Source organism: Tiliqua scincoides, chromosome 8, assembly GCF_035046505.1.
Source record: "Tiliqua scincoides isolate rTilSci1 chromosome 8, rTilSci1.hap2, whole genome shotgun sequence".
Classification (NCBI taxonomy): Eukaryota; Metazoa; Chordata; class Lepidosauria; order Squamata; family Scincidae; genus Tiliqua; species Tiliqua scincoides.
The window spans coordinates 43,136,515-43,160,759 of NC_089828.1; the positions used below are offsets into that span (position 1 = coordinate 43,136,515).

The following is a 24,245-nucleotide window of genomic DNA, read 5'->3' on the forward strand; positions in this document are numbered from 1 at the left end:
TAAAAAAATTGGCAGCAGCCATTTTCTCCATGCTGTCACCTTTAAAAAAAAAAAATCTGCATTGCCTGGGTCCGAGTACAACTATGAGTAAAATGTGATGCCTGCCAGGAGGTGGCTACGCATTGGAACGCTTCCCATGCACACCACCACAGGCAGTGGCAAAGCAGCATTTAAACTATGGGTGTGTGGAATGTTTTTAAAAATTGTAATTAAATAGGCTCTAAGGGTTAGGAAACAAATTGGGACCCTAGGAATGGGACCTCTAGGCTTGAATGCTCTTAGTGTCTCATCAAACAATAGTCCTAAAAACTAGCAATGAATCGTTTTCCATTCATTTACGTGACTGGGGTTTATTCTCTACTCCAGAATCTATAGCTGTGACTAATGTTTGAATGACTGGGAGAAAGGTAGGGGACCCATGAGCCCCACCTTCAAATCTCCCAAATTTCAGTCATCATTCCCCCATGTCCTTGCAAAAACTAATCACATCCCCTCTGCATCCCGTCCACAATTCAAGCACTAGCCTGGGGTACCCTCCTAACGTTCTACAGTCAGTTCTTGTTATCTTCTGGGGTTAGGTTCCTGGAAACCCCAGCGCAGTTAGGGAGTCATGGATCTTATGGAATCAATGGGGTTAGGGGGAGGTGCCAGCAGGAGAACTGTTGCTAACTAACCTGCTAGCAGGAGACCTCAGGATGGCAGGAAGCCACCTGCAAGTAGCTCACAGCCCTTTAAAATGGCTGTGGGAAGCTTTAAAATAGCTTCTCTGCTTGTATTTTGAAGCTTCCCACGGCCATTTTAAAGGGTTCCACGCTACCCAAGGGCACCACTTCAAAGGTATCTGCTGCACTAAGCATGCCAGCAGAGACCTTCAGAATGCAGTGGAGACCTTGACACTGTGTCTGTGAATAACTTCAGGGTGGCTGTGAGTGCCAGGGAGACCTTCTGAATGCTGCAGTAGCTGAGAACAGCCCACAGATAAAGAGAAGTAAGTGGCAATCTTGCTTCTTGCAGATAAGCAAGAACTAACTGTTTATGCTGATTTGCTTGGCATTGATTGGCAGGTATTTCACTTTGGTTGGTTGGTTGGTTGCTTCCTTTTCACAGGAGATGGAGTTCCCCACCCTGAGAGAGGCCTTATCTTTTGTTTCCTTGGTTGATGGATATTACCGGCTGACAGTCGATGCCCATCACTATTTTTGCAAAGAAGTTGCTCCACCAAGACTCTTGGAAGACCTGGAGAACCAGTGCCACGGCCCCATCATGTGAGCAAACCCCACCTCCCTCCCCCCACCCCTCCCCTTGCAAATCATCACTCTTTGGGGAGCTGTTACTGTTTGTGCATGACTTTTATGTGACAGGACAAGTACGTTCTCTTGTCCTGACACTTCCTTCTGCTAGCTCTCCATTCTGGGCTTTTCTCTTCAGGTCAATTTGCACAGCTGCCCCCACATCTTGGTAAGGCCCATTACCAGTTCCTGCTCCCAGGATTGGGGAGGATTCGGCTTAGCTACTGGGGGCCACCATTTCTGTCCCCATATGATTTGAACCTCCCACCATGTGGTGGGGCTAAGGGGAAAGAGGTGCTCGTGGGGCCCACAGTGGGGTCATCTGTCAGCCCACACCAAGTAAGCCTCCTTTCCACAAACCTTAGGGGACCACACTCTGCAAGAATGCCAGTTCCAATAGGAGATGGATGGTCCATTAAAAATTGACCTGTGGAGGGTCTGCCTTCAACCCACTCCTCTTTTAGAGATGAGGAAGCCTCGGACCCAGGACACCTGGTGCCTTGGGCCAGCCTACAGCCTATGCTGCTGGCTGGAGAGTCTTAAAGGATTGGCGGGAGGAAGGAATATGCCAGGCTTGAAGTCAAAGTACTGGAATCCTTTATTTTCTAAGATAAAGCATACAAAGTAAACCAAACTAAAGCAAGACTTACAAGGTGCTGGATAGGTGGAGTGGCGTGGTGTGCAAGTCAGCGGTGTTGCTAATGATTGTGTAGTCCGCAAGCTCGAAATGATGCCCCAGAAGTGATGTCACACCCAGGCTTTTAAAAAAGTAAAAATTGGGGAAAACCCACCTCCTTCCTCCAGCAACTCCCCACCCATTTGCTCTGCCACCTTCCCCCCCCCCCCCCCGGCAAAGGCATCTGCTGCTGGAGTCAAAGAAGATTTTGTAGCCCCCTTCCACGAAGAAATCAAATTTAAGTAAATAAATAAAAAAAAATGTGTCCCATATTGATTAGAGACACTGTGCTGGGATGAAGAGGGACGGTTATTCTCCCCCTGCTAAATATAAGAGGAGCACTATTTGAAAAAGTGCCCCTTTACCCAATAGGCAGTGGTAACTGTATGATGCTACACGGAAATGAGAGATGAGTCATACTTACACCTCATTGGTTCCCTGCAGTATCGTAATAACTCCTAACTGGCTCTCGGAATGCTCAGTCTCATTGGTCAGTTTTGAGTTAAGAAAATCCAGTTTTTGTTCCATAATGCAGCTGTGTTTTATTTTCTGGTTATTTGGCTATAACGTTTCATAGAATAGAGATATTTTGATGTGGTTTGTTTCACTGCATTCTGCATTAAATTCTGGATTGAATGGTATATAACATGATGGTTAAATACCAAGGTTTTTATAATTTTGGCCACTAGTGTCGAGCTCAGGTTGTTGCCCCCCTAAAGCTTGTTGCCCAGTGCAATTGCTACCGTTAGATACGCCACTGGTGCAGGTGTCCAAGGTTGAGTGTGTGAATTGAGCTAAATTAGTATGAGATTATATTGGAGGTCCTCAGTGCTAGCTGGCCAAAGTATACTGGTTGTCAGTCAATTATAGATGTGCCCAGACTGTTGCTAAGGTTCTCCCCATCTTATTAGGCAGTATGCAGCTGACAATGATTTGGCTGATGTGGGAGAGAGAGATGTCCTTCACATTAGGGAGAAGGTGTTGCGCCACAGGTGCAGGGTAATTGGCGCACATGAAGGCTGGTCAGGGCCAGGGGTGCAGAGGCGAAGCCTGGCTTTAGAGTCGAAACCTTACAATATCAGCAGCACCTGGGGCTCTTGGGTTGTGTCCAAGTTCTTGCAACAGCTAAGCAAGAAGCAGGAAGCTCCCCAGGGTTGGGAGACCATTCAAGGCCTGGTCCCGGCCATCACACCTGGGTTCTCTTTGAGGTTGTGGGAGGAAATAGGGAAGCAGGGCTTCTGGAATCTGCCTGTAGCATTGAAAAGGGTTTGTGTGTGTGTGTGTGTGTGTGTGTGTGTGTGTGTGTGTGTTCCCAACAAATTTTCCCAACAAATTAATGCTATCACCACTCTTTACAGATCAGAATTTGCAATAAACAAACTGAAAATGATGGGATACAATGGAGGGTCATTCGTCCTTCGGCGGAGTCCAGAAGACTTCAACAGCTACCTGCTCACCATTTGTTTTGAGGTGAGCGCCCTATCACTTGCTTAGCTCGAGCTGTAGCTATGCCAAAAGTGCTCTCCAGAGAACTTTTGACTTCATAATTGAGACAGCAGGAAGACAGACTTGGGGGTAAATTGGGGAGACTGAGAAATTCTGAGGAAGTTTAGGGAGCTGTGTGCTGATGGTTGGAGACATGTGATTGTCCTTTTCCTTCCCCCCCTTAATGTATATTTTTTGTGATACCTTTTTGGTGGTATCAGCACTGTGACATTTTTCTCACAAGCCACCATGAATTGCCCTACTGGAAAGCCACTATTTCATGATATGATATCATTTCAAGGAGATTTGCTGGGGCTAAAACTGGAAGCAACATGGACAGCTGCCATATTTTCCCCCAGAAGTTCCTTTGGAATGTTACTTTGTCATGATGTGGCAAAATCCACGTGAGATTCTGGTGGACAGGATTTATTTTGGCTGGCAGGAGTTGGCCAATGAGAAAAGTTCACGCTCCTTTTGTTGCCTTTGCCAAAGAAATGATGGAGGGAATGTTTTTAAGGAAAAAGCAGTCTGAGTGCTGGGAAGCTCCTCCTTTTGGTAGCCAGGCAAGGTCATGTGCAGATTGACACCAGGGGGAGGGAAGGGGAAGGACTCCTGTTCCCCAGACCAGAGAACCTGGAAGGCCCCTACTGCAGTAACAGGAACAAGGATAGTAATCACAATAACAAAGAGAGCTTCTTTCTCCCAAGCCCACCCGCCCACCCGCCATCATGTTCCAGGGTCCCAAGGCGAACTCAGCAAAGCCCAACTCCAGGGTACTGAAACCTCCTGGAGGAGGCTCCAGCAATCTTTTTGGCAGTCCAGAAGAATCCTCCTCCTCCACCAGGACACACACAATGGCATCAAACATATTTGGATCAGCCAATGAACCTCAGAACATCCCAAAGAGAATGAACCCTCCTGGTGGGGAGTGGCATATTTGAGGAGCATAAAGCTAACTCTTTTTCGTCAACTTGCAAATCCAGCTGGTGGGAAGATGAGCAATATCTTTGGGTCTCCAGAGCCCATCATCGTTGTCAAAGCACATCCAGACAAACCAAAGGATCACGTTGTTTTGCATGACAGAGGGGATGTGCCACAGGAACCAATACAAAAAGCTACAGAAAATCAGAGGCAACAGGTGGAAGACACAAGTGAAAGAGAGCCACAGAAGAACACTAAAGAGCCAGAACCGAAGATCAGTGGTCATGGACCCAGGCTGGGGCCAAGGCTGCGGTCACTCAACAAAGTCCTAAATCCCCCTGGGGGCAAATCCAGCATTGCCTTCTATTAGGGAAAGATGAGTGGCAACTGTTACCCTGCAGATGCCTGATCTTGTCTGATCTCGGAAGCTAAGCAGGGTCAGGCCTGGTTAGTATTTGGATGGGAGACCGCCTGGGAATACCAGGTGCTGTAGGCTTATACCATAGTCTTTCGAGACTGAAGGTTGCCAACCACAGGGAAAAGATGATCCTTTTCCCTAATGGAGTCAGCACAGAAATATTCCCTGAGTTTTCAAGATCAGAACCAAAAGGCTTGCATTTTGGTACTTGAGAAAGGAGGCATTTAGTGGTTTGGCTTACTTGGTGTGCTGGCAGGAGTCAGCTGGAGCTTCTTAAAGATACGGATCAGACTCCAAGAGAACCCTTTTAGCCCGTGCACTTCTGTTGCTTTCTGAACATGGGAGGTTTAAGGAAAGCCTCCCATGATGGTTTGCAGTACACATTCCTGTTGGAGGCAAAAAAAACCTGCTTCCTTGATGCTTAGGTTAGGTAATGCAACCTTGAGAGAATTTATCTGTGCTGAATTAGGAGGAAGCCTGATGAAAGGTCAGTCTGAACTACATAAACATAAGAACATAAGAAAAGCCCCACTGGATCAGGCCATAGACTCATCTAGTCCAGCTTCCTGTATCTCACAGCGGCCTACCAAATGCCCCAGGAAGCACACCAGATAACAAGAGACCTCATTCTGGTGCCCTCCCTTGCATCTGGCATTCTGACATTCAGCTGTGAACTAGAGCCCTCCCCTGAGTCAGTTGTTGTAAAAAAACAAAAGTAAGGGGTGGGAGGAGCAGTCAAATGAATCAAGGAATTGACTTTCTTAATTAGTCTCCAAAACCTTAGATCTGTGGCAGTTCTGGCACCTGAAGTTCCTGTAGTCTCTGATACATATGCTTTCTGCTAATGGCTCAACGTGGTCTCTCCTCCAGGTAGCTGAGAGGGCAAGCTTAATCTTAGTGAAGAGGGTATTTGCAGTTGCAAATGGCGCAGAACAACCTCTGTTTGAAGAACTCTGCCAGACCGCTGTGTGTATAATTAGACTTTGAATCCTGCTCAAGAAGATGGTGAAGACGCAAGTGCTCTTACCCCACGCCTAGTCTTCAAATAGAAGCTATTGTACTTGGAGTTTCTGTCTCCTGTTGGGGCTCTTTCTGGTCCTATTTCTCTGTTGACTCTCTTAATGTATTTCCCTTCCCTTCCCCAGTGGCCTTCAGTTGCCTTTTGCTTATTTTTTGGGGAGTGGTGCTCTCAGGACCTTTTCCCACCCCATGACAGTGCCTACACTGCAGCTGCTGTGCTTCTATCCCATTCTTCCACTGGTCCTCTTCATATCTGCATCTGCCCCTTATAGCAGAAATGGGGGTCCTGGCTGCAGCAGGCGGGGGGGGGGGGAAAGACCAGTTGAAACATTAGGGGTTTCTGGTACTCCCCTCTAATTGCATTTAAAGGTTTAGGTACTCTCTGGGCAAGGATCTGGCAACTCTATCTAGAGCAGTGGTTCTCAAACTAGTAGGTCGCGACCAGTTCGACCACCAGTACACGACCACCAGTTCGTGTAATGCTTCCCCCGCCCCTTTAAGGTTCCTTTAAGGTTTCCCTTAGTTCCTTTAAGGGGCGGGGGAAGAGGAGGGAGGCAGCGACGCAACCCGCAGGATCCTGTCGCTAAGGGGGGGAGGGGGTGCTTTTGACTTATGTAGGCAGGGCTGCAGCAGGCTGCAGGAGGTGTGGGGAGCCCTGCGCAGCACTCCCCGAGGCTTGGAACTTTCACTAAAAGCGGGCGCAAAGCACTTCCATTTTACCCGAGGTGCTTTGCACCCGCTTTTAGCAAATGTTGCAATAGCACAGCATCTTATTCTCCAGTTGCAATGTGGATTTAAGGGTGAGGAGTTTAAAAGGGAGCATTATGAAACCTCTTGTAGATGCCCGATCTCATCTAAACTCGGAAGCTAAGCAAGGTCAGGCCTGGTTAGTACTTGGATGGGAGACCGCCTGGGAATACTGGGTGCTGTAGTCTTATACCATAGTCTTTCGAGACTGAAGGTTGCCAATCATTATGAAACCTCTAGGTTTCAGGATGGGTGCCTCTTAACTGAGAGTCATTATCTCAACAGCAAATACATAATGCAGTGTGACCTGTCTGACTCCATGATGTACCGGAGTTATTCAGGCACATCCCAGAACATGTGGCCTTCTTATAGAATCACTCCCTGCACCAGCAAAACCCCAGAGTGGTTGTCAGCTGCTTCTGAGGAGTACATAGTGTGACAGCATTAAAGTAGCTGTACTTTTTGACTTAAAGATGCCTTCTGTTCTTGGGAGTGGGGGAAGGAATACTCTACCAATAATTTTTTGTCATGGACTGTGAATGAGAGTGGCTGGATGTGGATATCAAGGGGCAACACTGGGATATGGGAAACAAGAGGCTAGAGCTTCACCACTCTGCATTGGGATTTGGGCTTTCTTGTTCCTATCTTCAGATCTTGAACTACATGGGGCTAAAGTACTAAAAGGTACATTTTCACCTGTGTCTCTGTGCTGGAGAATGGGTTTCTGGCTATGCCTTAAATTATCACTGACCTAACGAAGTATGTGCCATGTTTCTTTTTTTTCTTTTTTCTTTTTTTTAATTGAATAAAGATATGGGTACAGGAACTAAATATACATGGGTTAAAGGTAGTACAAAGGGGAAAAACATTGGGAATTCGCAGGACTGTCATTATTACCATTTTAAATCACCATCTAGTCTATAATTATCATGAACATTAATATATTTACTTTCGTCTATTTTGATTTTACTTAAATGACTCATAATCATTTGTCTATCCATCTGTAAAACGGATTCCATAATTGCTGTATTATTCCTATCTTACCATCCTTCAATCTTTCCGTTAAGACATCCATTTCAATAATTTCATATAATTTCTTAATCCACATATCTGTAATGGGAATTTCTGAGCTCTTCCACATCTAAGCATAGATTAATCTTGCTGTAATAATTGTATACAACAGAATACGTCTTGTATCATTATTACAGCTTTCAGGAAAAATATTCAATAGGAATATCTCTGGTTCAAAGGGTATAACACATTTAAAAATAATTTGAATATTCATATGTATTTTTCTCCAAAATTCTTTTGAGCCATCACAGTATGTGCCATTTTTCTTAAGAGTGGCAAGGTATCCAGATAAAGGGTAATTTCAAAAACAGGAGTTAATGCCAACTTCTATATTGAATCTTGTACTGCTCAAAATAACAAAGAAAGTTATAAACAAGAAGACAAGACCAAAAAATAAACACCCAGGACTCAAGCTGCTTAAGCCAATGACCAAGCTGTGAGTTCTCCCAACCGTGTCAGATGCCATACATATTCCAATCCACCCATGATGGCGCCAAGGAAAAGTTGGTTGAAGCCAGTGGTGTTGCTGGAAGTGTGGAGCTCCACAACCCAGAAGTTTGGCAGCTGAATGATGATGTCATCACATCACTTCCGAGTTGCCAAACTTTCACTGCTATTGGAGGGTGTGCCAGGAGAAAGAGGCAGAAGGTGTGGGGTTGCACATGCATATTACTACACTCATGTAGCAAACTACAAATCGGATCAGCAAGACAATGCACTACCTCAGGCATGGTGAGAGGGCTTGACCAAGCACTGACTGCAGTCAGCATTCGAAATGAAGATCTACCATCTGGTGGCAATGAGTTTCATTGGCTCACACCTTTGAAAACAAGATGGCGATCACCATACATTGCTTTTCTTTCACTGGGTCATCTTCCCTTTCCCACTGCACCACTACAGACTGACATTGGAAAGGATTTCAAAAGTCTCCTGATTCAGAAGAACAGAGATGGCACCTTCTCGACTGCTGGTGTCACCAAGAAATTCTGTAGTCTGCGGGAGCTGCTGAGTGCCTGTCAGCGGTTCAGCCTCCAGGCCGATGGGACATGCATCCAGCTGGACACCAATTGCCCCCCACAGCCCAAGGGTATGTTCAGAACCCCCTTCTTGGAGCCTTCTCAGCCTCCCTTTCCCACCACTGAAAATTTCCCAAAGCTTTGTAAATTGTGGTTTACCAAGAATGCATGCTTATCTCCTCTTAGCCAGAAAGACTCCTGATAATCATAATGCAGACTACTTCTCTTCCCCATTTTCCTTATGGGGCTCTCCCATAACCTAAGCCACTTCTTTTTTAAGTTCCCAATCCTTATGATTATGCAGAAAAGCTTGTAAGTGTGAGCATATTGTATAGACTTTTGTCCTTTTGTCCCAGTAAGGCTGTACTTTAGGTCTTATGGAGGAGGTCTGCCAATAGCTATTACCCAAGATAGATAAATGCAGCCTTCTTGTTCAGAGGCAGTTTATCTGAAAATCAGTTGCTGGGGGAAAGCAACAAGGAAGGGCTGCGGCCAACATGTTGTGCTTGCAGCATCTCAGAAGCATCTGGCTGGCCACTGTTGAAAACAAGGTATTGAATTTCCTTAGATCAGTGGTTCTCAAACGTTAGCGTTGGGACCCACTTTTTAGAATGAGAATCTGTCAGGGACCCAACAGAAGTAATGTCGTGACCGGAAGTGACATCATCAAGCAGGGAAATGTTTAACAGTCCTAGGCTGCAATCCTACCCACACTTACCCAGGATTGACTATCATTGTTAAAAGCGTATAAATAGCCAGTTAAAAGTACAGATCTGCAACATTTCCCCAAATGCAGTCACATGCTAGTCTAATATATTAAAAATGAAATACTGAAATGAATGGGGACCCACCTGAAATTGGCTCGCAACCCACCTAGTGGGTCCCGACTCACAATCTGAGAAACACTGCATTCAATGAACCCAATCTTAGTCTGATCTAGCTGACCACCTGCGCATTGCCATCGCTGCCCCAAATGACTCTGAAGGGCTTGGAAAGGGCCTTTTACACAGGCACTGCATGCTGTACTTTCCTGCTATGCTACTGTGCTGGCCACTATTGGAAACAGGATGTTGGGCTGGATGTAGCCTGATTCGGCTTGGCAAGTCTTTATATTATTACAGCAAGAAGGAGAGGAGCTGTGCCCTCGAAACATTATATTAGGAAATGAGAGCATGGGTTCAGGGAGATGTACACACAGAGCAATGCTTTGGAGTCTTCGAACTCTTATCTGGCTCCTTCAGTCAATTCACTGAACGAAGTTCTTTCCTGTTTCTTTCCTCCCTTCTGGCCCCAAAGAAAAGTCCAATCTGCTCATCGTGCGTGGAGGGAGCTGCCACCAGCTTCCCATCTCCCCGTCTGCTCCACGACGCAGCTTCAACCAGATGATGTTCCACAAAATCCAGGCAGAGAACCTGGTGCAGGTAACGGGGGGGGGGGGGAGGGAAAGAGAACTCACAGATGGATGCAGCATCTGGGTGTGAGGGACAAGCTCCCTTCCACCAATACAAGGGGACTCAGCTGTGATTGCACATGTGCTGCTACTTCCAGGTAGCCCCCAGAATGCCTTGCGGCACCACAGCAAAAGCCTCTCCAGCCATTCACTTCACTGCATGTCACTGTTAGTTACCGCAGATTTGAAATAGATAAACCATAGATAAACCTCTATGGAGGGGTAAAACCACTGCAGAGTACAATTCAAAAGAGAATAGGGCCATTTACAGAAGCGGTTTACATGCGAATATCAGATTATAGGGACAAATAGTGGAAGTCTGCTACCTTCATGCCCTGCCTATGGACTCTGCTAGGTCACTGTGGGAAACAGGATCCTGGGATAGATGGACCTTCAGTCTCATCCAGCAGGGCTTTCCTTGTGTCATTCCACCTAAGATCATATTTTTTCTCCCTGTTCTCTCCATATTTTTTCTGTACCCACCTACCTTCCTAAGAATTGCCAGTGCTTGAACCAACTATTGTATCCGTCTCCTTAACAGCCATCTGACCTGCAGCAAATGAGCAGATGCTCGTTTTGCTCCATGCTCTGAGAAGCTCTACCAGCGGTTCTATGTAGACCATACCTCTGCTAAAGGCAGAGGAGCATAGCAGGTGAATATCTTCCTGATCTGTTGACCCACCAAACTTTGCTTTCCCTTGATAGTGTGAAAACTTGGGGCAAGGCACCTTTACTAGGATCTACCGAGGGATCAAGTGTGATCCAAAGGACAAGGATGACCATGACAGTGAGGAAGGAGAGGCTGGGAATCACCTGACAGAGGTCATAATGAAAGTCTTGGATGTCAGTCACTGCAGTTTGGTTGAGGTAAGGCCAACAGTGTATGGAAGTGTGTGTGGCTGTGGTACTTGTGGTTGTGTCATATGCTGACCCTCCGAATTCTTTTGCATTGCCGAGTGGATCAGGCTGGCTGCAGATTTGCAATGCAAAATAGTAAGGAAGAACCAGATAATCAGGGCCTCTGTTCAGAGGGGTATGTACATGTGCTTACAGGTAACAATTCTTTGAACCTTCCTGAGGTCCAGTAATATAGCTCTCTCTTCAATTACATAGGTTTCAGGAAGGATTTTAAAGGCCTGGGTATATTTGCTTGCTTCCTGCCTATAATGACTAGGCCGCACCAACCTTTTGATAGCCCTATATTTGTTTTATTTTTATTTATTACAGTATTTATACTGATGGGGCCTCAGTATCCGCGAGGGATCTGTTCACAGACCCCCCTCGCACACGGATACTGAAAACCGCTGATAAATCTGCTGTTTCAGCCCCTTTAAAGCTTCCAAAGGTGACCAGAGCTGTGCTCCAGTTGCCTCCAGAGGGCTTTCTGAAGTCCACAGAGGTCAGCATCAGAAGTCAGTCAGATCAGCTGTTGGCCAGGAGCCCACCCAGCTGATCCCTGAAATTCGTCCAGTGCAGGAGTCAACTGTCGCATGAGTTGCTCAACCAAGTAACTTCTGCTGTGGCCACCTTGCCCTCCCCGTCTGCAACTAGGTAAGGACACAGTGGTCTCTGAGGAAGCCCAGGGTGGGGAAGGCAAGAAAAGAGGCTTCTTGGGCACCCCTCCCCCTGCACCACAGGAGCTCTGAGGAAGAGGTGACCCTAACTTTCCCTGACCCAACTTAAGCTGCAGTATATTCGATTGTGGTTGGCTATCAGGAAGTGATGTTCTTCTTCATTGGAGGTCTTCAAACAGAGCTTTTCAAGCACCTTATGAGGATGCTCTAGAGAGGTTTTTCCTGCTTTTAGCAGGAACTTGGACTAGATGGCCTTGAAAGCAGCTTCCAGCTCTGATTTCATGATCATCTACTAAGTGGAGTTGTTGGTGTCTGTGACTTCTGTCAAGGGAATTCTTTGGTTAAAGGAACTGCATCAGCAGTGTGATGGGTTTGAGAGCTGTGGTGCAAGGAACAAACCAAGTACTCAAGTCTGTTCTATACTGACTCTTACCTCATTTGTGTCCTTCTACAGCCCTTCCTTGAAGCTGCAAGCATCATCAGCCAGCTCTCTCATAAACATCTTGTCCTGCTCCATGGAGTCTGTGTGGGCACAGAAAGTGAGTTCTCTGAGTCCCGCCACCTCTACCCGGCCCCTTCCTCCATCCTCTGGGAGAGACTGGAAAATAGACTTTCAGTTCTCTTTATACATTGATTTATAAGATTTACATGTTGGGTGGAGAAGAGGTGGGTGCAGGATGAGGACAGAGGTGCAGGGAAGGAAGACCCACTGAATGCCTCTAGCGTTGATGTGATGCATTTGCCTTCACTTCTGCAGACATCATGGTGCAAGAGTATGTGGGACATGGAGCTCTAGACACCTACTTGCGGAGGAATCAAACCACCGGCAAGGTGACAGCTACCTGGAAGCTGCAGGTGGCAAAGCAATTAGCCTACGCACTCAACTTCTTGGTAGGTTCATGTTTCGGTCTTTACCTTTACCTTTACCTAATGTCTTTACCTAAGATGAAAAAGAGGGGAGACTTCAGTCAATAAGTAACTGCTTGGGAATAGATGGAAGAATGCAAACTTAAGGGAGAGAAAAAGACACTGAGATGTCATTTATGTCCAAGGATAGAGAGAGTGCATTACAGAAATCTAGAGTGTAATTAGGATGTAATTGTAATGTAATTAGGATGTAATGTAATTCCCGAATGTAATTAGGGCACAAATAAGTTTTAACAGAGGTTTCCTCTGCAGAAATATTCCAGTAATATAGTGTTACTCATTGCTGCTAATTGTACAGCTGTTAAAGGAGTAACTACAAGGGCCTACTGAAAGTTGGCAACCCTGGGTACAGAGAAACCGAGGCTCCCACACCTTCTTGGAAGGAAATACAGCTTTTTGCAGGCCTGCATGAACAATATATCTCCTATCCCAGCCCTCTCTACTACACCACTGTTAAAGACACCAGACATTTCCATCTGATCTCCCAATGGAGTCTCCAAGCAGCTGCATATCAGTGCTCTCACCCCTTTGAATTATGCAGAAAAATAAGTGCTTCTCAAAGATCCACACTTTGAACACCAGTGTTCAACAGACACAGCTGCTGGCATACAGACGTGGCTCTGTGGTTTATTCCAAGTGTGTAGATTCAGCCATGACACAGGTTGTATCTCTGTCTTTCTGCCTCGTTTTTCCTTAGGAGGACAAGAAGATTACTCATGGAAATGTCTCCGCCAAGAAGGTGCTGCTGGCAAGGGAAGGGGATGCAGCTAGTGGAAGACTCCCTTTTATCAAACTCAGCGACCCAGGAGTCAGCATCACAACCTTTGCGAAAGACCGTGAGTCCTTCGTATTTTTGCTGGACTGATTTCCAACTTCATTTCCAAGGATCAGGTTACATGTTTTTTTAAGCATATGCTATTTAGCTGTGTACTTGTTTTTTCCCCCCTTTAATTAGTACATGAAGCAGGTGCAGTCTGGATTGGGATCATAGTAGATGCAAAGGGTTAAAATCTCTCTTCCTTCTGACATGGTCTTAGTTTGGATTAGAGCCCTGTACATGCTACTGAACAAAGATAAAACAAACCTGCAGTTGCACAGTACATATATAAAGTAACACATAGTTTGGCTCTTAGACTGAAAGACATAGACAGAGACACATAGACAGGTTATTCGCACTTTTATTCATGCACCAATTGTTGTGTGAATGACTGGACTGGACTCCTCAACTACAGTCTGTGAGTCCTGGTTTTTGTGTGTGTTGAACAGAATGTGTAAATAACTGTGCATATGTATAGATCAATCTACACACATGGATTGTACATGAGTACAGTGGAATGGATGAATAGCTGTAATTAGCCTTAGAGAACCAAGTCCAAGTAATACCTTCCCCACAGGCCTCTCATGATAGCCTTGGTCCAGACATAGCTTTCTAATATTCCGTCTCCCAGTCGGGCAAATTATAATCTGTTAGGTGATCCTCATTTCCCTGTGCAGTGAGTAATTCAGGGACAGCACTATAAATTTTAGTTTCCCTTGGATAAGAAGAAGAAGACTTCTAGTGTCTTTATAATGTGCAAAGAGCTCTGGGGACATAGGGCTGAGCCAAAACAGTTGGGGGGAGGGCCTACAAAACAGGGTGAAAATATTCTCCTATTTAGAGTGAGGATAGAAAGCCTTGCTCTCAGTGAACTGAGGTCCATTACATGAACACATGGCAAATTGTGATTGGCTACATGGTACCATATCATCTCTTGGACTATATAGTTCCTGATTGGCAAGAAGCAGCATAGCTTTTTTTAAACAATGTCAAGAGCAGCAAAGAAGAGGTATTAAGGAAGATTTGGGTGGAGATCATTCAGAGAATAAATAAACCCTTTTCATGGAATAAATCTTCTGTAATTTTGAAGGTGCTCCATTGCCGGTCTCTTGAATTGATTCTTGCTGAGGCTGGTCTTTGCATCTAGCCAAAAGATGCCTTGTTTCACTGGCTGCTCCTTTACAGAAGGTAAAGGCTGGACAGAGCTTAGCCACCACTATCCTCTTGAAGCCAGCCCTGCTCTTTAATGTAATTCCCCGAATACATCATTTGATAACACCCACCACACCACTGCACTCGAACATGCTGACTTGTCTTTTCTCCCACTCATTCCATATCTTAGTGTTAATCGACCGCATCCCATGGGTGGCCCCCGAATGCCTTGATAACCCCAAGAATCTCACATTGGAGTCAGATAAGTGGAGCTTTGGTGCCACCTTGTGGGAAATCTTTAATGGTGGAAACATGCCCATGAGTGTGGTGGAGCCAGCTGTGGTGAGTTTCTTAGTCTTTGCAATTCTAGGGGGTGTTACTCCTTCTGTCTCCCCTCCCCTGTTTGTGGCACCTGTAAGAATTGCCTCCAGCTGCACGAGGCAGACTGTTCGAATACTGGGCAGCTCTTACAGTTAGGATGTTCTCCCACATGCCTAGACTACATCTACTTTCCTATAGCTTCATTGCTTCTAGCCTTTTTCTGTTTGACTGCAGTTTTATCTTACGGTGAGCTGCCTTGAAAGTCAAGAAGGGTCAGATAGAAATGTTTTAAAATAAAACAAAAATGAAAGGAGGAGGAATGTGCATTTGCTATTTTCCCTGGTAAAGTCCCTCCACCTTCAATAGAAATCCAAGCAGGCAGAAATTCAATAGGGTTCAGCCTCTTTCTGTCCTGTGCTCAAAGATGGAAACTCCAGTTGGTGGATCTAGTTAAATCAACCCCATATCCTTCCTCTGTGTGTTTCATAGAAGCTTAAGTTCTACCAGAACCAACATCAGCTCCCACCTCTCAAATGGACAGAGCTAGCCAACCTGGTTGCTCAGAGCATGGATTACAATCCTCGGCAACGTCCAGCTTTCCGTGCAATCATCCGTGACCTCAACGGCCTCATTACTTCAGGTACAACCTGGATGGTGGCCCAGAGGCCCTGGTAAGCCTGCAAGCAGGGCATGAAGGAAATAGCCCTCCTATATTGTTTGCACCCCAGCACCTGGTATTTAGAGGTAAACTGAGACTGTGCCTCAGAGGACCTCCTAGATGTGACAAAAAGCCACTTCTGGTTCACATTGACAACTTCCGGTTGCACATGGCCTCCCCATGTCTCAGAACACTTTCCAAATGTGATCAGAAATCATCAGCATGAACCAGAAGGGACTTCCATTTGTGTCTGGGAGGCCTTCTGAGGAAGCTGGGAAGCCAGTGCTGGTCTCTGGAGGACCCAGCACGGTCTCCAGGTAAGTTTTTGTGGGACTGGTGCCCTCCCCCCACTCACTTTTCAGTATCCATGGATTTTAGTATGGGGGGGCTGTGAGAGAGGGAGAGAGAGAAAAACTGATCCCCCCCCATATAGCATTTCAGCTTAACTCTGTTTTAAAGCCTTGAGTAACTATTGCATGCAGGGATAAAAAAAAAGAAATGGGCTTCTCCTGCAAACTTGAGAAAAGTTTGCATCTACTGAAATGCTGTCTTCCAAAGGGCTGTTCGATCCAGGGCCAGATCCAAGGTTTGCATGAACCCAAGCGCCCAGTGAGCAGACCTTATTATTCTGTCTGGGTGCCGTGTTCAGTCCTCTTCAATCAGGGGACAAGAACACTACCCAGACAACCTGTTGCGTGGCCTTCTGGGGTGCTGGGCAGCAGACGTGACTGCCCAGAGTGACCCTGTCCCCTGATCAAGGAGGACTGAACACAGTGGCCAGGTAGAACAGAAAGATGCAGTCCAAACAGGGACTGCACTTCTGTTGCGCAGCAGTGGCAAGTTTGGCCACAGCAGGTTTAAGAGACAAGAACCCTTCCTCCTCCCTTATGTCTTTCCCTGAAATAGCCACACCAACTATTCAGCAGATAACATTTTGGTTCCTTCTTCAATTGGTGCTGATCTGCCAACCTCCCACCTGCTCTTTTTCAGATTATGTGCTCCTCTCAGAGCTTCCAGCCACTGATGGCTTTGGAGGATACATGGACATATCAGCAGGCCAAGATCCCACCATCTTTGAGGATCGCCATCTCAAATACATTTCGGTGCTAGGCAAGGTGCGTGTGGTTCTCTAAGAGGACTCCTCTTTGGCCCCCATCAGGAAACACAGGGGCACCTACCTGTCTAGAAGTCAGGGCTTAAACAGGTGGTCTGGCTTCCGGTGGTCTGGTTTGGTTTCATTTGAAGGAGCAGCTGTAAGACATTCTAGGAATGCTTCTGAAAATGGAACATTGGTAGACCTACCTCAGTAGAAAGAAATTTACTAGGTAAGGAGGTGACAGGAGAGGACCAAGGTGGAGGGAAAGCAGTGCTCAAATTATAGGGAGCCAGACAGAGCCAGTCCTCCTTACCTTTTGTCCTGGCCCCCTAAGGGACAAGCTACACTAGATGTGTCTTTGTCAGCACAGAGATAAAGGGTTTAATATCCCACTTTGATGCTCCATCCTGTGATTCCTGATCCAAATTGCAACCCCATGTAACTGCCACTCTCAAGTAAGCTTAAGCCAGTAACTACACATTGATGTGATTAGTGTTGTGTATAGTTTGGCCCTTAAATACTATTTCTAAAGGCGGGGGGGAGGGGCTGATTTGACTGAAACACACAGTCTGGGGGTGGTATTTGTGGAGTTCATTGAGGACCCCTTCACCTTTCCCATCATAACTAGAGCACTGAGCAGGTATGACTCACTCAGATTATTGCACCAAATGGAACTGGAGAGCAGGCGCAAAAGCCTTTCCTCACCCTTCTCCATGCCCCCACAAGTAAAGCACATGTTTTCATTGGCAGGGAAACTTTGGCAGTGTGGAGCTCTGCCGCTATGACCCACTGGGCGACAGCACCGGCGAGCTGGTGGCCGTGAAGCGGCTGCAGCAGAGCTCAGCGGAGCAGCGGCACAACTTTGAGCGGGAGATCTCCATCTTGCGCTCCCTGCACCACGACTTCATCGTTGCCTATCGAGGCGTGTGCTACAGTCGGGGTGAGGCTAGGGGTGGAGCGGATGGGCTGGTTGCTTCTAAGATGCACTCTGAGTAAGAGCTTTGCAACATCAACGAACAGAGGGTTTATGGATCTGTAGCAGGCTGGGGGTGTGGGGAGAGGCCCTACCAAGATGCATGCATTTATTTACAAACCTGAGAGGGGGCACTTGTGAAAATTCTTGCATGTATAGACCATATGTGACAATTCTCATGCGCAGTTTCTCCTCGTCCTGAGCTTCTCCCTGCTCATGACCTCGGCAAAGTCATTTAAGAAGAGAGTTGAGCTCAGGGACTGGATGCAAAAGCAAAACGATACTAACAGTGAAGCATTTAAGTTACAAAGAACAAAATGAGAATGTTGCTTAACTGCAGGCACGGAGAATTGGAAAAATATATATAGTCACCCTACATCTTATGCAATGGTTAAGTTCCAAAGGGCATCATCCTAACCAACTTTCCAGCACTGGCATAGCAGTGCCATTGGGGCATGTGCTGCATCCTGCAGTTGGGGGGCAGTCATGGAGGCCTCTTCAAGTTAAGGCACTGTTCGTTCCCCTACCTCGGAGTTGCGCTACCCTTATGTCAGTGCTGGAAGGTTGGTTAGGATTGCGGCCAAAGTCAAGTGACATTCTGCCCTGTCACAGGTCGGAATTGTCTCCGACTGGTTATGGAATACTTGCCCAATGGTTGCCTGAGGAACTACCTTCAGAAGAACCAGGAACGGCTGGAATTCAAGAAACTGCTGCTTTTCGCCTGGCAAATCTGCAAGGTGAGATGTGCCTGTTATCTCTTACTACCTTAACAAGTAATGGGGAAGGGGGGATTGGAAGCAAGGAAGCACAGACAGGTGTGACTCCCGTTTTCCTAACAGGGCATGGAGTACCTGGGCTCTCAGCGCTACATCCATCGAGACTTGGCTGCCAGGAACATCCTAGTTGAAAATGAAAATCGCGTCAAAATTGGTGACTTTGGCCTGGCCAAAATCCTTCCACAGGGCAAGGAGTACTATGTTGTGCGGGAGCCTGGACAAAGCCCCATCTTCTGGTAGGATAAAAATAAGTGGCCACTGTAGGTCAGTGGGAGAGCGCGGGGTCCAGAGTCTCAGCATCTGTTTCAAGCGTGGAGGAAGGAGAGTAGAAATATAGATGTAGGATTATAGGTTCACACCCTAGCTCAGCAGATCTCCCAGCTCTCAAGTTACGCTAAAACGTTACATTTTGGCTCTGTGTGCTTGCTTTCATGAAATGAAATGCAGTCATAGGGGCCCTGTCAGAACCAAGGAGAGGGTAGGTGCTTTATGCCCAATCTCGTCTGAGCTCTCAGAAGCTAAGCAGGGTCAGGCCTGGTTAGTACTTGGATGGGAGACTGCCTGGGAATACCGGGTGCTGTAGGCTTATACCATAGTCTTTCAAGACTGAAGGTTGCCAACCACCAGCCACAGTCACTATTTCACCCAGGAGTGAACCATTAGTAGTGATGATGACACTGGGAAACTTGATAAGAAATAATTCTTGCCGTTTGTGTAAGACTTTTTGAGTGTTCAGAACATTTCACATCTATTGTCTTGGTGTTGTCCTTACAATGACCCTATAAGGTAGGTATTATTATCCCCACATTGCAGTTGGGGAGTTGAGGGTAAGAGAGAATACGTTTGCCTGAGGCCATCTTGTGAGTTCACCACAAAAGTAAGATAACAGCAAGTCCTCACTTAAAGTTGTCAATAGGTTCTTTGAAATGGCAACTTTAAGCAAAACAACTTATAAGGAAACCACTTTTACCGTAGGTGGGCTCAATAACACTCTCTCAAGTGCTGGGCTCGCTGACCACTTTCCTATCAAGCTGCAAGGCATTGTCATGCCCCAGAGTGTCTTGGGGGAGCTGTCCACAAGGCATTCTGGGGTGCAACAAGGTCAAGGAAGTGGGCCGCAGGCTCGGCTGGACTTGGAAGCAGCATCTGGAAGCCCTACAGTGTGCAACCGCAGAAGACAAGGAGGTCAGAAGATTGAGAATCACTGACCAACTTTAAAATGAAAAGTGTTGAATGAAACATTATGAGGACTTGGCTGTATTTCAAACTTGGGGAAGTCTGAATTCAAAGCTCAGTCACTTAGGGTGCAATCCTATCTTGCGCTAGAACAGGCAAGCCAGGAGGCTTGCGTTGTATCCAGCACGAGATAGGGCACCGCCATGGCTCAGCCAAAGGGAAAACTCTTTCCCTTACCCTCAGGTAAGTCACTGCAGCCCCTATGGGTCTCCTCACCTCCTTGTGAGGTGGCACAAGGAAAGCGGAGCAGCTTGAAGCTGCTTTGTGCTGCTCTGGGAACAGGGTTGGGATCCGGCATAACTGCCAGATTCCAGCCCAGTCTCTCGCTGGGCTCCCGTTTTGAGGAGGATGCTTGATGTACCCAGCAAAAAAGAAGTTACAGTAGTCTAGAGCAGGGGTGGGCAAACATTTGACAGGCAGGCCACATCATCTCTCTGACACTGTGTCAGAGTCCGGGGGGGGGGGGGGAAAGAATGAATTTACATTTCAAATTTGATATTTCAATACATAAATGCATTAGAGATGGAACTTACTTATATGAATAAATATATTTTACTGAGCTTATTTATAATACACATGAGAACTATGAACTGTTTGCCACATACCTTTTGCACAATGAAAACATACAGACCAAGCCAGAAACACATGGAGACATAAGTTGTTCAAAGGCAATGGGGGTGGTGGTGTTAAAATAATGCCCAGGGAAAAACAGAAAACACATGGCGATAAAAGGCCTTGCTCTAACTCGGCCTGCAGCCCACATCTGGTGGTCGTGACCGGCTGTTGTAGGCCAGTGCAGGCCCCAACAGTCTCTGATGAGCCTGGGGCTCCCTGCAGGCTGGATTGAAGGTTCCCGAGGGCCACAAATGGCCCCTGGGCCAGGGTTTGCCTACCCTGGTCTAGAGACAGGAGATACCTAAAGCAGGGTTCTTGAGAGGAAGTGACCAAGAAGGAATATGAATTGGGGAAACAGGGTACCTGGGCTCTCTCTCTCTCTCTCTCTCTCTCTCTCTCTCTCTCTCTCTCACACACACACACACACACACACACACACACACACACACACACACACACACACACACACACACACACAGAGTTTTAAACCACGGTTTAACCCTGCTGCAGGTATGCGCCGGAATCTCTGGCTGATAACATCTTCTCTCAGGAGTCTGATGTCTGGAGTTTCGGCATTGTTCTCTATGAGCTTTTCACCTATGGCAGCAAGTGCCACAGCCCTTCTGAGGTGAGCATGGAATTTACCTAGCCCTTGAGAGATGTCAAGAATGCATCTGGGAAGCCATCAGATTGGGACCATTCTGGTGTTCTTGCATTCCCTTCACCTGCCTAATAATAATAATACCCACAGGCAACCTCAAGGCTGCCTTTTATCTTGGACTAAGGCTGCAATCCTAACCACACTTTCCTGGGAGTAAGTCCCATTGAACGCCATAGAACTTACTTCTGAGTAGACCTGCACAGGATTGTGCCCTAAATCTCTCTCTCTCTCTCCCCCCTCCCTCTGGTGCATGCTTTTGCCCTTAGGAATTTCTCCGCATGATGGGTCACAGGAAGCCCCTTCAGATTGTTTGTCATCTCCTGGAGTTGCTGAAAGAGAACAAGCGACTCCCATCCCCTGCCAGCTGCCCCACAGAGGTGAGTAGCCTTCCTTTGGATGAAGATCTGAATGTACTATTTCGGATTAAACCGTTTCTGCCCAACGTTGCATATACACAACAGGACCAAATGGGTACACCTGTGGTCCGGGCAAAAATGGGTTAATAAATGTTAAGTGAGCAAAGGTCCCATTCCCACAGTGGGTTAGGGAATGATCTATCCTCATTTCCTTCTCAAGTTTAGACTGGGAGTTCTCTCTTCCCCTGTAGCATTTGACCTCCAACAGCTCCTTGCCATCCCAAAACATAAATGTTGCCATCTTGGATGTATGTTGTCATCTTTGAGCCTGGGGCATCCTTCTTCCTCCAAGGACCTTGGGGTAGTGTACATGGTTCCTCCCCTCCTTTTGTCCTCACAACAACCCTGCGAGGTAGGTGAGGCTGAGAGTGTGTGAACTGGCCCAAGGTCGCCCAGGAAGCTTCATGGCTGAGCGGGGATTTGAACCTAGCTCTGCCAGGTTAAACTTCCAAAGCACTACACCACCCTAGCTGATGACTCATCTTTAATATCCAAGTGCATCATTTTGAAAAAAAATAAGTCTGTTACCCTTTTTCTTCATGAAATATGGGGGGGAAAGTACAGTCAGGATTCCCTGAAAAGTAAATCTGCTTCTACCTTCCAGTGTTTTTGGCAAATGCATACAAGTCTACTGGAATAATTCACAAGGACCACTAGACACTTAAATTTAAACGTTATACAAATAAAATGTATTATATTAACTTGTTAATGTAATTAATATAACATCTGGGGTGTGTGTTACATATACAGTCAGCAGTAAGATTGTTCTGGCTCTTGTATTTCAACTGCCTTCCCACCTACAGATGTACCTGTACATCTGTACAAAAATATTTCTTTACTCAGTGTGTGGTCGGTCTGTGGAACTCCTTGCCACAGGATGTGATGATGGCCTGGACGCCTTTAAAAGGGGATTGGACAAGTCTCTGGAGGAAAAATCCATTACGGGGTACAAGCCATGATGTGTATGCGCAACCTCCTGATTTTAAAAATGGGCTATGTCAGAGGGCCAGATGCAAGGGAGGGCACCAGGATGAGGTCTCTTGTTATCTGGTGTGCTCCCTGGGGCATTTGGTGGGCCGCAGTGAGATACAGGAAGCTGGACTAGATGGGCCTATGGCCTGATCCAGTGGGGCTGTTCTTATGTACCTATAGACCCCATCATCTCAAAATTTCTGACTGCAGCCTGCCTGGACTACGCACCAGCATGTCACAATGTCTGAGAAAGCAGACTATCGTTCCTGCAGATTAGAGGTGGTCTCGCTGATTGTGAAGGAATGCAAAAGGGAACTGAGATGTTGAGAGTGGAGTTTGAGGGCAGGGTGGTACAGGAGAAGGCTATAGTTTTGCCAAAATCAGGCAGGAGTATTTTGGGTTTTGCTACAATGATGCAAGATGTCTATAGCTGGTCCTGCTGGCCTGATCTTCCTTTGAAGTCTTTCTCTCCCTCTCCAAGGTTTATGCTCTGATGCAGTCCTGCTGGGCCTTCACGCCAAGCCAGCGGCCCCAATTCTGCAAGCTGGGATTCCAAATTGATGCCCTGAGGAGCCGCCACAACAAGGCAAGGGGCTAAGAGGAGAAACTGCGGCTGGATTTAAATTTCCAAGGCTGGACTGTGCACTTTATAAAGCCCCCTGCTCCTCCTTCCAAACTGACTAGTTCTACAAGCTCATCAACCCACTCTGTCTATTTGTTGTTTGCTTGAACATCAGCATCTTCTAGCTATTATTATAAGGTAGGCTCTGGTCTTCCTACATCCGGCAGTTTTTAAAAAATTAAGGGCCAAACCACACACACATGTAAATGTGCACTGTGGAGGTATTCTTGCAACCTGAAGTGCCTCCTTTTTCCTCTAAAATAGCCATATGGGGGGACAAATCCCTATTAGAACTGGAGCATGCAAGGCTGGAAGGAGGCTCAGTTTCCCTTTAGTATGTCCACCTCCCCCCCTCCCCCAAAAAATTGCCCTGCTGAAGCGGTATATTGCTACAAAAGCAAAATTGCCACTTCAAAAGGCAAATCCCCACTTCTGCAGGGCAGTTTTCAGGATAGGGGAGACAGTGCACAGGGGAGAAATAATCCCCCCTCCCCATGCCATCAGGTGCTAAGAACTAATTCAGAGGGTTCAGCGTTGGCCTGGCCAGGTGGGCCTTTGCACAACGCCCATCCTGGCTGTCTCCAGATGCCTACCTCTTACCTTGAGCGCTTGGACCTTGCAGTCAGGGCCATATCAGATGCTTTGAGATAATCTGATTGCTTTGAGATTAGATGCTTCGCACAAAACTTGCAAGATTTTGAGCCCTGCTTGGCCATTGGCAAGCCAAGCAGAGAATAGTTTTTCATTTGCTTTATATTTTTGCAGCTATTTTATCTCATCAAAACATTTTATGAAATAAGAGTTGTGTCTAAAGAGCACAAGATTGCACTCACTGCAGCATTTTGGATTATGGAGTGCGCACATTCATATGGTAGTCCCACATAGTACTCTCTGCCACATGAAATGCAACTGGCTTCTGTGTTTGGGATAAAGTTGAAAATGTGACTCTTTCTGCAGATTTTTAAAAAAATGATAGTTGGCAGTCTCCCTGTATGTGCACATGCTTTTCAACATTTCTGTTTTCATGGTGGTTTGAACATTGCTGGGAGCTGATATGGTCACGTATTTCCCTATTAAAGGGGGAAGTGGGATAAAAAAATATTTTAATGTCAATAAAATAGAACACACTTCTCATGTGTGAAATTATTGCACTGCAGCTTCAAATGGAGCTCTGAACCCAACAAAACTCTCATGTTTGTGCGAAACATTTGTTTGAACATTTTAAAACGAATTCCTTCTATTGCCTTCGCAAAAACGGGCTGATAAATTTGTGCCAGAGTTTGAACTTCTTGGTAAACTTGTTTGGTGGGAAGGGGAGAAAAGGAGAGAGAGCCTG

The 24,245-nt window shown here is 46.4% G+C and overlaps 1 protein-coding gene and 1 pseudogene across 2 annotated transcripts in view; both read left to right on the plus strand.

The window, feature by feature from the left end:
- JAK3 (Janus kinase 3) overlaps positions 1-24,039 on the plus strand; it is a 41,597-nt gene extending 17,558 nt beyond the window's left edge. Inside the window, exons 8-24 of one of the 2 annotated variants that reach the window (XM_066634864.1) lie at positions 1,108-1,265; positions 3,324-3,435; positions 8,528-8,714; positions 9,940-10,064; positions 10,799-10,960; positions 12,122-12,206; positions 12,425-12,558; positions 13,292-13,430; positions 14,754-14,905; positions 15,374-15,524; positions 16,533-16,657; positions 17,389-17,578; positions 18,224-18,348; positions 18,451-18,623; positions 20,749-20,866; positions 21,166-21,276; positions 22,769-24,039. In XM_066634864.1, coding sequence (XP_066490961.1) covers positions 1,108-1,265; positions 3,324-3,435; positions 8,528-8,714; positions 9,940-10,064; positions 10,799-10,960; positions 12,122-12,206; positions 12,425-12,558; positions 13,292-13,430; positions 14,754-14,905; positions 15,374-15,524; positions 16,533-16,657; positions 17,389-17,578; positions 18,224-18,348; positions 18,451-18,623; positions 20,749-20,866; positions 21,166-21,276; positions 22,769-22,885 — 2,364 coding nt within the window. In that variant the 3' untranslated portion in view covers positions 22,886-24,039. Of the gene's footprint in view, positions 1-1,107; positions 1,266-3,323; positions 3,436-8,527; positions 8,715-9,939; positions 10,065-10,798; positions 10,961-12,121; positions 12,207-12,424; positions 12,559-13,291; positions 13,431-14,753; positions 14,906-15,373; positions 15,525-16,532; positions 16,658-17,388; positions 17,579-18,223; positions 18,349-18,450; positions 18,624-20,748; positions 20,867-21,165; positions 21,649-22,768 lie in introns of those variants that run through there. The other variant, XM_066634863.1, reaches the window with a different exon arrangement.
- On the plus strand, positions 4,179-4,741 carry LOC136658357 (jupiter microtubule associated homolog 2 pseudogene; annotated as a pseudogene).
- Positions 24,040-24,245: the final 206 nt, after the last annotated feature.